Source organism: Orcinus orca, chromosome 7, assembly GCF_937001465.1.
Source record: "Orcinus orca chromosome 7, mOrcOrc1.1, whole genome shotgun sequence".
Taxonomy (NCBI): domain Eukaryota; kingdom Metazoa; phylum Chordata; class Mammalia; order Artiodactyla; family Delphinidae; genus Orcinus; species Orcinus orca.
The window spans coordinates 57,166,913-57,180,894 of NC_064565.1; the positions used below are offsets into that span (position 1 = coordinate 57,166,913).

The window sequence follows — 13,982 nt, forward strand, 5'->3', positions numbered from 1 at the left end:
AAGGAGATTCAGCAAAAGCAGTCATGAGGTAGGAGGAAAACCAGAAAGAATGTGGATTCTGGAAATCAAGATAAGAAAGTGTTTCAAAAGGCAGCTACTGACAAACTTGGCCAAATGCTACTGATAAGAGGTGTTGAGAACTGACCTTTGGGTTTAGCAGCATGGAGATCATTGGTGACCTTGAACAATTCAGTGCAGCAGAGAGGGGCAAATGCTCAAACGGAAGTTCGAAAGCGAATGCAGGGGAGAGAGTGGAAGCAACAGATATAGGCAGTTCTTTAGAGTTGCGCTTTAAAGGCAAGGAGTGAAAAGAGGGTGGTAGCTGGAGGGGGAGGGAGGGTAAAGAAGTATTAAGAGCCTGTTTATTTTCCTCTTGGAAGGGTCCAGTAGAACTTACTAGCAGAACCAGGCAGGAAATGAACGTTTGTGAGAAAAATCAACAAAGTATTCCCTGGAACCAGGTTCTGCATGTACCACCTAATTGATCCACACATGGTTTCCCTATCAGTGAGGAAACGTATCGTGGGAGTCAAGGTGCCTGGGTTAGGCCTCAAAGACTTAACACCTTAAAGGTTTCCGATGCAAAAGGCGTTAACAACGAGCCCATCAAGTAGCAGAGTGCAGGTTCACTACCCATGGGGCAAGCCAAAATGTGGTCGGGAGCCATCTTCTGAGAGGTTCATTTAGTGGGGCAGTTTTACAGAAGGCTGCGGTTGTTATCATCATCAACATCATCTCATCGTTATCAAACAGCAGTTAAGTGCCTAATTTCTCTTACCACCTCATAAATTAAAAGAGGGCCTTTTTCCCTGGGGTCGCGGATTGTGGTGACGAGCGGAGTAAAACCAGGCTGGAAGGTCAGAGATGGGGAAAGACGGGCGCGGCGTGAAGGCAGACGCCTCTTGCCAAACCATCCTGCCCCAGAACCCGATTTTCCCCCTCCTTCTCCAAGCGCTGGAGTGGATGACTCTTTACCTGCTATTTCTTCCTCCTTTGCTCTTTGCGCCCCCTACTTCTCCTTCTGCTGTTCTGTCTCGGCGCAAGGGTGGATCTGAATATCGCCCCGACCCCTACCTGCCTCCCCAGCGCCTGTACGCGCACGGGAAGCCGACCGAAACGCCTGAAACTCCAGCGCGGCAGAAGCCGGCGTTCTGAGCATGTGCGAGCAAGCCCCGGGGCCGGAACGGATTCGGGCGGCCGAACCCAGGTCGCTGCCCTAAGCGCCGCTCGAGAGCACTGTGAGCGCGGGGCCGGGCGGCACTCCCCAGAGCGGTGCCCTGGCGCCCTGAGCGCAGCGGCTGCACCCTGCCCTCGGGGCGTGGGCTAGCCGGCCGCGTGTGCCTGGCTGCTTGACGCGAGGACGAGCCAATCAGGGCCAGCGGCCGTGGCTGCCATGTGACGGGCGAGGCGGCTCCTTTTCCCAACGCGGCCAGAGGGAGGAGAGAACCGGGGCTCGCCGCGAGCCTTCGAGAGCAGCGGCCGCGGAGGAGGCGGCGGCGGCGGCGGCGGCACAGGCTCTAGCCAGCCGCGCGCGCATCCCCGGGCGCCCTGCGTGGCGGAGATCTCGGCGGGCCGCGGGAGCCCAGGACGGGACTGGACAAAGCAAGATGGCAGGAATCTTAGCCTGGTTCTGGAACGAGAGGTTTTGGCTCCCTCACAATGTCACCTGGGCGGACCTGAAGAACACGGAGGAAGCCACCTTCCCGCAGGCTGAGGACCTCTATCTCGCCTTCCCCTTGGCCTTCTGCATGTTAATGGTACGGCTCATCTTCGAGAGGTAAGACGGGCTGGAGCGCTCCTCCCCTCCCCCTACACACACACACACACACACACACACAAACACACACACACAGACGCACACCCTCGCGCGCACACCCTCGCGAGCGCTCCTCCCCTCCCCCTACACACACACACACACACACACACACGCACACCCTCGCGCGCACACGCACACTCGCGTGCTCTGTGGCGCACGCACCCGCGCCCCCAGCGCTCGCGCTTACGCCTCCCAACCTTTGTGTTCGGGAAGGGGTTGCTGACCCCTCAGCCTGGCTGCGGTTGTGGGAGCCGGAGCGGCTCTGGCTTGCCTCCGGATTTCCTCCGGGGCGCTGGGGAGGGCCTGCGGAGCACTGGGGTAGCCCCCCGCACTCCTGCCTGGCCCGCGCTCTCCTCCTCGCGGAGAGGGCGGGCGAACAAAGGTGAGCGACTGCCGGCCTTGGGACGCGCCACACTCTGCCGGGCTGGTCCCTCTCCGCCCCGCGGGCACGCTGTGCTGCCAGGCAGCGCTTCCCTGCCGAGCCTTGTCGCCACCCACCTGACAGCCAGGAACGTTCCGGACGCGCGGCCCGGAGGGCAGAGGAACCGCTCACACTTCCAAATGCTTTCACCCGGGCGCACGGCTTGTCCGGACTGTGCTTTGGAGAAATTCACCAGGGACTCCTTGGCTTATGGCCGCTGTTTGGTTTCCATCAGTGACACTGAGTATCAGGACCACAGTGCTGGGAAATAGGTGACAGTAGTTTGTAGGTTTCCAGGACTCCGGGCCATTAGCGATTTCTTTCCAGGACGGGTGCGCAGCCTGCAAAATGGTGATATTAAATTGATAGATGTTTCCTATGAAATTTAATAAACAAACTTTAATTTGGTACCCAAACACAAACAATTTAAAAGAATTAACATATTATTGTTTGTGTAATTGCCGGTTTTGGTTGGGTAGCTCCTTTGTGTCATAAACAAACTTGTGTTACTCACTGAATCAGTCTTAGTCACCAAACTAGATTGTGCCTGCCACGCACTCTCCGGGTGCTATTGAAACAAAACCGGGACAGCAACACACTTCTTTTTCTCAACTGAAAACCTCAACCTCCCATTCCTTTCCCCTCCCCCGTCCCCCATTCATCAGTAGGGGCTGAACTTCTTAGATCACAGAGTATAGATTCCACTTCTCACTTCCACTCCACCTCTCCTCTACCCCCAACTCACCTTGGTCTTGTTTCTTGAGCTTTTGCTCTGTTTTTTGGTGTTTCTGTTTGTCCAAAACCACTCTTGAGGATGGCAGAATTTGTCTTTTGTGTCATTTGTTGCTGGAAATGGCAACAGACAATGCTTCATGGGAACAAAAGGTATCTTTTGTTTAAGGAAGGTGTATTTTTCAATGGGCAGTATTGTTGCTTGAGAACTAAGTCAGCTGTTCACATGCAGAGATTGACGTGCACAGAGGAACAGATTTAAAGACCTGTTTTGAAATGATTGGAATCTAGCACAGATACGTCATTGATCCTCTCCAGCACTGAGACTTAACTGTGAGAAAGTGGGTGTGTTGTGTTTGCAGGGTTAGAGTTGCTTTGTAGAGCAGATGTTTACTTACAGAAAATGGGAACTCATATCTGACCTTGCAATCTGTCCCAAAAGAGCCTCTTGGGAACGCCGGGTGCTCTGTGGAGACTCATAGTAGGGGTTCCACACAGTTGCCGAATGACATCTGATCAATTCTGGCTGATCATTTCTGGCTGGGCTCACTTTTAGCTGGCTAATGCATTTTGAAAGAGATGTGTAGTCCTATGTTTTGGAAAACAAAACCACGTCAGCGATTGACCTGTGGGCAGAAAGCTGATTCCAGGCTGTTCATTTGGTTGGAAAAAATGCATGTTAGAGAATGGAGATAGCTTTGTACTTTGACTTTCTCTGCTTTAAAAAAAAAAAAAAAAGCTAATTTCATGGTTGCAAACTGGAAGTTCATTTTTCCTCTTCCTGAACATTTTTTTCTTCCTTTGCACAATCCCATGACTTAGAATTTACACAAAGGGGTCAGCTGCCTTCAACCATCAGTCACAGCAAATGTCCTCATATTGATACGTAGAGAGTTGGTGGATTTCTTTCAGGCCATTGATCCAAATTGAAGTGATTTAATAGCTTGTATGGAAAGTGAAAGTTTATGATTAATGTTCAGCATAATAATCCAGTATGGCCCATATACCACAGGATGCTACTGTCTTTTGGAAGGGTGTCTGTTTCTTTCTGTAGTAGTGACAGCTCTGTCTTTAACCATTCGGGATTCTCTCACTTCTCAGAAAATCCAAGGGTATAGTTGTATCCAGAATTACAAGTTCTGCGTGTTTCTCCTCTTCTCAAACCTAAATGACACATTCTGGTATCCAACCTGTGGCCTTCATTTCAGCACCCATCAGGGACCTGAATCAATATAACTGAACCAAGCGATATTGTTGGCAGTGGTATGACTCACTTTCGGTACCCTTCTAACATGTTGTGGGTAAATGTTTTTCTTTTGCAGTATTCTGTAACGTATAACATGATTTTAAAAAGCTGGTTGTAAATCTCTTTGAAAAATGAAATGATTTGTAATGGGAAATCCCCCAGGATTTCTTTCCCCCAGGATTCTATTCCTTTTATCTCCTACTGTCATTTATTTCAGAGCTGAGAACATATCTATGAAATAGCTGATTATCCAAGACCTTGATTTCTATTAAATGGGGGTCTTTAATGCCCTGTTGAGGCAAAAATTGTGAATTTGAATTCATTCTCCTCAGTCTTACGTATTTCTCTCTGTAAAGAGAAGCACTGAAGAATTAATTGAATCGGGCTTTGCCCATTTGGGCTTTTTCCGTTTTCACCCCCACTGTTTGGGTGTTGGCAGTGAAGGCACTGGTGGCCAGAGCAGTGCCATGTTATAGTACCATATGGACAGCAATATGAATGTCCAGCATGATTGGTTAAAAATGGAGCAGCCTAAATTCAATGACTTTTTGCTGATTCTGTGAACAGCCTGAAGTCTGGTGGTTTTTACATTAGTCTTTAAACTACAATTAGCTCTGGGTAGGGACCAGAAAGATCACCATAGATATTACCTGATTGACTGAGTAAAATATCTGTTTTTTTTAAAAATAATGGGATGGTTTCTCCTAGAATGAAAATTGTAGTGTGTACTGTTATGTTGTTGGCTTGTTGACAAGGAGCAGAATATTATTGAATAATGTAGCATTATCATGTCTTTGACGAATTGTCTTGATTTAATGCTTGTTTAGGCACAGTGAGCCATTCTCTGGAGTTATACTAAATGCTTCTTCTAAATTCATTAAAAAAATGTGTGTTGCTATGGTATTCATAAATGTGGGATTAAAGTTCTGCAGAATTTCTACTTGGGAATAAAAATTTTTTGAGTTATTGTTACAAAAGATAACATTAATGCATTTTCTCCCTTGTGGGTTTAGGAGAGAGATGCAGGAAGTACTGATGGAAAATCGGAACATTCGCATTCTAGTCAATCTTACCTCACACTGGGGCAGCCACCTAATTTCTCTCCGCCTTATTTTCTCATTTATGCAGTGAAGCAGATGGTCTTTGTAATCCAAGGTTGCTTGCACTTTCCCAGTTATCTCATTCCTGTAGGGATGCTATATATTTGAAGCTTACTAATTGTTATCTCATGAAACTTTGAAGCAGGCTAAATGTTATTTTTTTGCAGGTAGAAATTAGTCACCTAAGAATAAAGAGATTTTTTTCATACAAATATCCTAGCTAATCGTTTTGTTTCTTGTATTTTTCAATTACGATTTGAGTTAAAAGAATCATTTGGGCTATTATCATTTGTGATCCAAATAGCGACACTCTTTCAGAATAACCAACAAAGAAGATTCTCCAGAGAAAGCAATTGCTCTCTTTCCTCAGACCTTTTTTAGATGGATCCCAGAGTAGATCTGCATCTCTTGTGATGTCTGGGTAAGAAATGAGCAGCTCATTCCTGTCAGGTTGCTTCTTCAAGTGCCAAGCTATGGGAGAGCTGTCATTCTTCAGAGGCTGACACCAGTCTTACCTGGCTCATTCAGCCAAATAATGACCTCCTGCCACCAAATCCTCAGAGAACAACAGTGTCTCAGTTGTATCAGAGGGGATGTCTGGCCAGTGGGTCAATTTTTATCATGCGTTTACTTAATATCTTTGCCTTAGCAGCAGCCTTGGGTGAGGTCATTGAGGAGACGAGAGGAGAGGACAGAGAGAAGACGAGTGAGAATGTATTTCTGATGGTTAGAGGAGAGAGGGGAGGTGTGAGTGAATGACTGCCAGGAAAAAGTGGGGTGTCAGGTGTTTCATAACTGAAGGATGTTCCTATAATGTAGCTTGTAATGGAGGCTGATATTGTCAGATATATTTTAGAAGACTGGAGTGTGCAATGGACTGAAATGTTCATGTGCCCTCAAAATCCATAAGTGGCGATCCTTATTCGTAAGTTGCAAATGCCAAGGTGATGGTAGTAGGAAGTGGGGACTTTGGGAAGTGAATAGGTCATGAGGGTGGTGTCTCATATATGGGATTAGTGCCTTTTTAAAAAAGACCCCAGAGACCTCCCTCACCCCTTCCATCATGAGGACACAGTAAAAGGATGGCTGTCTGTGAAGCAGGAAGATTGCCTTCCCCATACACCAAATCTGCTGGTGCCCTGATCTTGGACTTCCCAGTCTCCAGAACTATGAGAGAGAAATTTCTGTTATTTATAAGCCGCCCAGCCTACGATATTTTGTTATAGCAGCCAGAATGGCCCAAGGTGGAGTACTTGAGAACAACCTGCATACAAACATGCTTTTTTCATGCAATCCATCCTGGATGTTTAACTCCATAAATGTACCTTTTTTGCTTGTTACATGATTATGTGATTCAGATTAAAACTTACAGATACCTGCTTTGCCAGACTGGTGTAAGAGGCAAGAGTTTGGGTCAGACACAAACAGGTTGACACCTACAGTTTCTGACTGGGGTAGAAAAATTGGATTACAATGGATGTTTCATTGGAAAACAACCTAAAATCAAAGGGGTGGTATTCTCTGCAGAACTTTGGTACAGCCTTCTTATCTTGCAAAATAAAAGGTTTGTATTTACAGGGTGCAATAGTGTAGCTATTTGTAATAGGTTGATTTGTGGATAAAAGACATGACATTACTCTTAACGGGCAGCAGAATAGTGGGGAAGGCAGGTGAGATAACTTTAAATTATCACAAATGATTTAATGTCGTCAAGGACTGATGAAATTAACAACCTGAGTTCACTTAATGACTTTTCTGTTGAAAGTATTTGAATTCTCCATGGACAGGGTTAGATTTTTTTTCCTCAATTCCAGTCCCAAAGGTATTTCAGAAGTGTTTTGTCTTCTGTGATGGGGAAGGGCAGGTGGCCTTGGCAAGATAATGGAGTTTCAGATGAATTTCTTCCATCATCAGACCAGTCCCATGGCTTTATAGGACATCACTGCACCTGCCTCAGGCTTTCTTTACCTGTTTTACTCACCTGATAGCACTTCGTTGGTGAGCACTAGAATCTCGGTCCATGTTGTACATAGAAGATTTTAAATGTTTATTACACGCACTTAACATTCCTTCCTCCATCACCAAGCAAACCAGATTTTCTAAAGCTACTGGTCATCTATTTCTTACAAAGCCATGACCCTCAAAATTATATTGTTTTTTTCCCCTCCCATCTTCATTTGATCGATTTATTTCTTAAGCACTTTTGAGTCAGGAGACCAAAGTTGCTAAATTTTGTTTGCTAGTAACTAGTGGGCCACTTAATGGTGTTAGGGGGGCATTTTTTTCTTTCTTTTTATTTGTAAAAATAAGAGGTTAGCAAGATTGCCACTCGTATTACAAGGATCCTTCTGTATTAGTGATGCCGTGAAAATCTTTATGCCTAAAGTTACTCTTTGGTCCCTTCTTTCCCACATCCCCTCTTTTAAAAAAATGGTTTCATAAGCTCTTTTGTCATCTTTTTCCTGCCGTCATAGTTTCTATTGACTTCTCCAAATGCCTGTGCTATGGCCTGATTGAACACAAAATGGTAATTCTCAAAATGCCTTTTTTGGGGTACTGCTGTGGATGGATGATGGCGTACCCAGGGCATGTGGTCTGAAGTTGTAACTTGGAGCTCACCATTTGTTTTGTTTTATGTTGGACTACTGCATGTGACTACAGTTTTTAGTTTTAATTAAAAAAATAACAACTAATATTTATTTCCTAGTATGAGTTTATTACTTTACATGGTTTACATCGTATAATCCTCTTATAAGCCCTGTGTGGTAGATAGTAATCTTCCCAATATTTTACAGATGATACTAAGGATAGAAAATTTAGGAAAGGCACCTAACTTTATACAGCTTAAAATAACAAGGTAGGCATCTAGAACCAGGTTTCTTGATCTCCTAATAATTTCTTTGATCTCCTATTTTAAAGCAAGTATCATGAGCTCATACTGTATATATGTATGGTTTTATATGCCGCCTTTTGCTATGTAATGATATAATCTGAACATTTTCCATGTAATTAAACTTGTTCAAAAGTGTTTTCAGTGGCTGCACATTATTCTATGCTTTGGCTATGCCATAATTCATTTCACTAGTCCCCCTATTATTGTTGGATACTTAGGCTGTTTCCAGTTTGTGTATATAAATCTTCCAATTACTGATGACTTCCTAAGGAATGTTCCCCAGAGGTGGCATTTCTAAGCCCAAAGATAAATATTTTAATGTTCTTGATAGATACAAATCACCAAATTCGTTTTGGGAAAGATTATATTCATTTGTATTTCCTTATTAGCATGCAGATTATTATTATTTGAGGAAATCTTTTTCTTTGAAAGTTGAAAAAAATGTTACTCTTGTAATGTGTGTTTTATGTTACTCATGATGAACTTATTTCAAATATTTATTATTAATCACTTGTATTTCACTTTCTGTGAATTCATGTGTATTTTCCTACTGGGATGAGCTTCTCAACTTTTTGGGTAGGAAATGGTGGCCTTTGATTTTTTTTTTTTTTGCGGTACGCGGGCCTCTCACTGTTGTGGCCTCTTCTGTTGTGGAGCCCAGGCTCTGGACGTGCAGGCTCAGAGGCCATGGTTCACGGGCGCAGCCGCTCCGCGGCATGTGGGATCTTCCCGGACCGGGGCACGAACCCGTGTCCCCTGCATTGGCAGGCAGACTCTCAACCACTGTGCCACCAGGGAAGCCCTGATTTTTTTTTTTTTAAAATCGGGATGGTTTCGTATTGTCTGTTTCTCTAGTCATGTGTTTATACTCACTTCTTTCTGCCTCCTGCCTCTCCTCCACAACCTAAGTCCTCATCATCAGGAAGGAAGCTTCTCAGATTCTATTAATACATACTGGAAAGGATACATGCAAGAGGATGAAGTAGATAATATCCTGACTTTATTATGGAAGATGAGGCAGAGAGAAAGGGCTTGGAATAAGTTTCAGGGATTAAGAATGAATGGGTTTTGGGACTTCCCTGGGGGCGCAGTGGTTAAGAATCCGCCTGCCAATGCAGGGGACATGGGTTCGATCCCTGGTCCGGGAAGATCCCACGTGCCGCGGAGCAACTAAGCCTGAGCGCCACAACTACTGAGCTTGCACTCTAGAGCCTGCAAGCCACAACTACTGAGCCCACGCACCACAGCTACTGAAGCCTGTGCGCCCTAGAGCCTGCACGCTGCAACTACTGAGCCCGTGTGCCGCAACTATTGAGCCCGCATGCTGCAGCTACTGAAGCCTGTGTGCCTAGAGCCCATGCTCCGCAACAAGAGAAGCCACTACAATGAGAAGCCTGCACACCGCAACGAAGAGTAACCCCTGCTCGCCACAACTAGAGAAAGCCTGCGCACAGCAACAAAGACCCATTGCAGACCAAAAAATAAATAAAAAATTAAAAACAAAGCTAAAAAAAAGAAGAATGAATGGGTTTTTATGAAGGAAAACTCAGAGATAGAGCCTAAACACCTTTATATTGTTTCTCTGAACATTTGGATAAAAGCGACTTAGTAGACTAAACATTAGGGAAATGCAAATCACCCCACAAGCGTTAGGATGGCTACTATAAAAAAAAAAAAGGAAAAGAAAAGAAAAGAAAATAACAAGTGTTGGTCATGATGTGGAGAAATTGGAACCCTTTGCCTTGTTGGTGGGAATGTAAAAGGTACAGCCACTGTGGAGAACAATATGGAGTTTCCTCAAAAAATTAAAAGTAGAATTACTATATGATCCAGCAGTTGCACTTCTGGTATATGCCCAAAAGAATTGAAGTGCGGGTCTCAAAGAGATATTTGTATACCCATGATCATAGCAATATTATTCACAATAGCTAAAAGGTAGAAGCCACCTAAGTGACCGACAGGTGAATGGATAAACAAAATGTGGTATATACATGCAATAGGATATGATTTAGCCTCAAAAAGGAAGGAAACTCTGACACATGTTACAACATGGATGAAGCTTAAAGACATTATACTAAGTGAAGTAAGCCAGTCACAAAAAGACAAACACTGTAAGGTTGCACTTATGTGAGGTAACTTGAATAGTCAAATGCATAAAGACAGAAAGTAGAATGGTGGTTGCCAGGGGCTGGAGGGAGAGGGAAATGGGGACTTATTGTTTGATGAGTATTCTCATGTACTTTCATCAGTTTTCCAAGATGAAAGAGTTCTGGAGATCAGTGGTGGTAATGGTCGCACAATGTGAATGTACTTAATGCCACTGAACTGTACACTAAAAATGTTTAAGATGGTAAATTTTATGTGTATTTTACCACAATTAAAAATAATAATAATAGAAAAAAAGAAAATTCACTGACTAAAGAAAAAGTCATTTACTAGAAATACCTGATTTCATTTTCTAAACTTGACAGTTTTCTAGTTATTAATAAGTATCACTTCCATGAAGGGTGATGGAAGGAAGGTTGAAGGCCAGAGAGCACTCGTGTACCCTGGGCCTTTTTTGAAAGGTACTTCAACCAAACAACCTCCTACAATCTATTTATCGATATAACAGTTTAATAATTGGCATGTCCAGAAGAGGAGAGCAAAGTGTCTTTGGAAAAGCACACTGTGTAGTTTCAGAGGATCCCTCGGACTAAAGTAAAGGGATCCTAGTGAGTTCACGATCCATTTGAAGCAAACCAGGAAGATAGGATCAAATTCTAGTAAGGCGAGTGACCTAGGCCAGAGATTCTTCCAATGGAAGCTTTTGCCATGGAAGAAGAGTAGATCTGACCTTCCTCTCTATTTTTTGATTTAGTTGCACAACCATTTTTGTAAGCAAATGATTTAAACACCTGAAAATTTGAACATCGTTTTTCCTTAAATGCTGTATGCTATAAGGCAATCGATTGTAAGCAGTGGCAAGTATATTATTGAAAAGTAGTTTTCAAAGTTGCATTGTACAAAACACAGCTTTCTATGATTCATTTATGAGAATATTTTGGGCAGGTTTTTGTTATTGTTTTTTTTTAAGGAGGACTTTCTTTTCCTCACTACTGGTCTTCAAAGTGAATTTCTTTCGGACCACTCCTGCTTCCTATTCCTACTTTTGCTTTTATTTCCTCACAGTTGGCTCGTGGCGGTTGTTTTTGGCAGGGGTGGAGCAGGAGACATCCAGATGGTTGTTTTTTTTTTTTAAGGTGTACATGTGTTAATTTTAATTTTTTTTAACATCTTTATTGGAGTATAACTGCTTTACAATGGTGTGTTAGTTTCTGCTGTGTAACAAAGTGAATCAGCTATACATATACATATATCCCTATATCTCCTCCCTCTTGTGTCTCCCTCCCTCCCATCCTCCCTATCCCACCCCTCTAGGTGGTCACAAAGCACTGAGCTGACCTCCCCGTGCTACGCGGCTGCTTCCCACTAGCTATTTTACACCCAAATGGTTTTTCATTGCAGGGAAGATACATTCCTTTGCTAGGTGGCCTTTTTCACACAGTGATCTAGGAGTAACATTTTGTGACTTGCCAGTGCCTATATAAATGCCACATCTTATCTGTGAGGTTTTCAGGTTACAAAGCTATTGTTGCTGTCCTGAAGCTGTAATTGTGATTCTTTTTTCCTTCCTCCCTCTTTCCTTTCCTCTCCTTTCCTCTCCTTTCCTTTCCTTTCCTTCTTTTTTCCCTCCCTCCCTCCCTCCCTCCTTTACTTCTCCTCTCTTTCTTCTTTTCTCTCTCTCTCCCTCTCCACCTTCGTTCCTTCTGCTTCTCATTGTTACAGATCCTTTAAAAACACAGGGAGGTTTAGTTTAGAGAGCAGAGGAACAGCACAGAGTTAAGAGTGGGGGAGGGAGGCAAAGAAAACCATCAAAAATCTTGTCCAGGAACACAGTTTGGCAAGTATCAGAGTAAAAGCTGCCAGCTAGTCTAAGTGGCTCTGTAGATCACTATTTCAAAGCAGAATAAAGTGACTTGGTGCTCTAAGCAGAGTGGCAGTTTTGGACACAATAGCTTGAGTGAAGGAAAATTGAGAATCAGTCACTTAGGCATGCTGGAGATTAAGAGAATATAAGGGCATTGTGTGTCAGTGGGAGTGTGGATATCTTTGAGTGCTTGGATACACTGGAGGGTGACAGTGCATTTAAATTATGTTACTGTTGTGTACTTTTATAGGACTTAATTAGAAATGTGTATTCCTTAAAATACTGTTATGCCACCTAACTTGAGTACAGCAAATTGGTTTTAGGTTTTAATGGAACTGATGTAAAATGATACCCCATAAAAAAAAAGTATTTGTGTTTGGTTTCAGAAAAAAAAAAAAAGTATATTCCTAACTAGAATTAAAAGGAAAATGGAAGAGGTATCAGAAAGACTGGAAACTTGGGTTTAAATCCAAACACTGCCTTTTCTCAGCTATTCAGTAGTGAACAGAATACTCTGAAATTTGGTATTCTCACTTATAAAATGGGGAATGGGGCTGCTTTGTGATATTAGAAGACTATCTGCAAAAATGTAGTTGAAAGAGACTCAACTGCTTCCTAAAAATATACATTGTGTAAAAAATAATTGATAACATGGTACACTACAGTATTTAGTATGACGGAGAAATAATATTCTGTAATGTGATTTCATGTGTCGGGTATGTGTTTTCTGGGGCAGGGGTGGGTCGGGAGAGGGTATGGCTTATAGAGGCAGTAGAATCTGTTTATGTATTTGATCCTGGAGCTGGAGGATTTACTTGTTCTGTTGAAGAGTAAATATTTAGAGTTTTAAAGAGGCATTGAAGCCCCAATCTCTTCAGCGCTATGCCTATTTAGGGAGGAGAATGCTTCTTAGCCTTTTCTTCTCAACAGTTAATAGTGTATTGTAGGTCAGAGACTTCCTTGTATTTGGTGGCAGAAAACTATGGTAGGATTTCTAATGGTAGGATTTTAGACAAGTGATGGGCAGCTGTGTACCACTTAGAGCCTGAAGCTTTCTCAGGGGGCTCAGCCTTTAGAGAGAGCCGGGGAAGATGGTCTTCCACTAGATGGAGTTTTCTCTGGAAACTACCTTTCAGTGGAGGGACGCCTTATGCAAATATCCCAGTCTATCTCCCATTGCCCCATCTGGCCCTGATGGTCGTTTTTTTATTGCACGTGGTCTCCAGGGAAAATTGATTGGGTCTTCAACCACTGGTAATGGCAAACATCAAATTCACCATTTATATTGATTTAAGACCTAGACTGGATTCTGGCCATGCCACCTACTAGACACAGATCTAGGAGCAAATTACTTAATCTCTTCATGCTCAGTTTCCATTTGAAACTCTTAGGGTTGTTGTGAAGATTAAATGAGATAAAGCATGCGTTGCCTTTAGGGCAATGCCTAGTTCATGGAGGTGGTAGTTACTTGCTGTTCAAGTTTATTGAAGGTTTCGAAATGAGACTTTACCATGAGATTTCTGAAACCCTTTTCTAGCATTACCTTTATGTCATGGATGTGTATGTCAGGCTCCATTCCTGCTTTCAGTAGCTGGGGTTGCTGGCATAGCCATTTGAGTTTTATTTTCCCTATTTCTCCTCTTCTGTCTCTCTCTCTCGCTCGCTTTTTTTTCCCCTCCAAGGAACATTCTGATTCTTCCAACTGTAGTCAGCAGAAAACAATCCCAGCAGGTTAGTGAAGAGCTGGGCCTTCTGTATCTCATAGTCATGTAATGCACTTTGCTGAGATTGTATGTTACTATTT

At 43.3% G+C, this 13,982-nt stretch overlaps 1 protein-coding gene across 3 annotated transcripts in view; it reads left to right on the forward strand.

The window, feature by feature from the left end:
- Window positions 1–1,405: 1,405 nt before the first annotated feature.
- Window positions 1,406–13,982, forward strand: part of CERS6 (ceramide synthase 6) — a 324,132-nt gene continuing 311,555 nt past the window's right edge. For 2 of the 3 annotated variants that reach the window (XM_004267262.3, XM_004267263.3), the window contains exon 1: window positions 1,407–1,777. In XM_004267262.3, the coding sequence (XP_004267310.1) occupies window positions 1,608–1,777 (170 nt within the window). In that variant the 5' untranslated portion in view covers window positions 1,407–1,607. Of the gene's footprint in view, window positions 1,778–13,982 lie in introns of all 3 variants that reach the window. The other variant, XM_033423492.2, reaches the window with a different exon arrangement.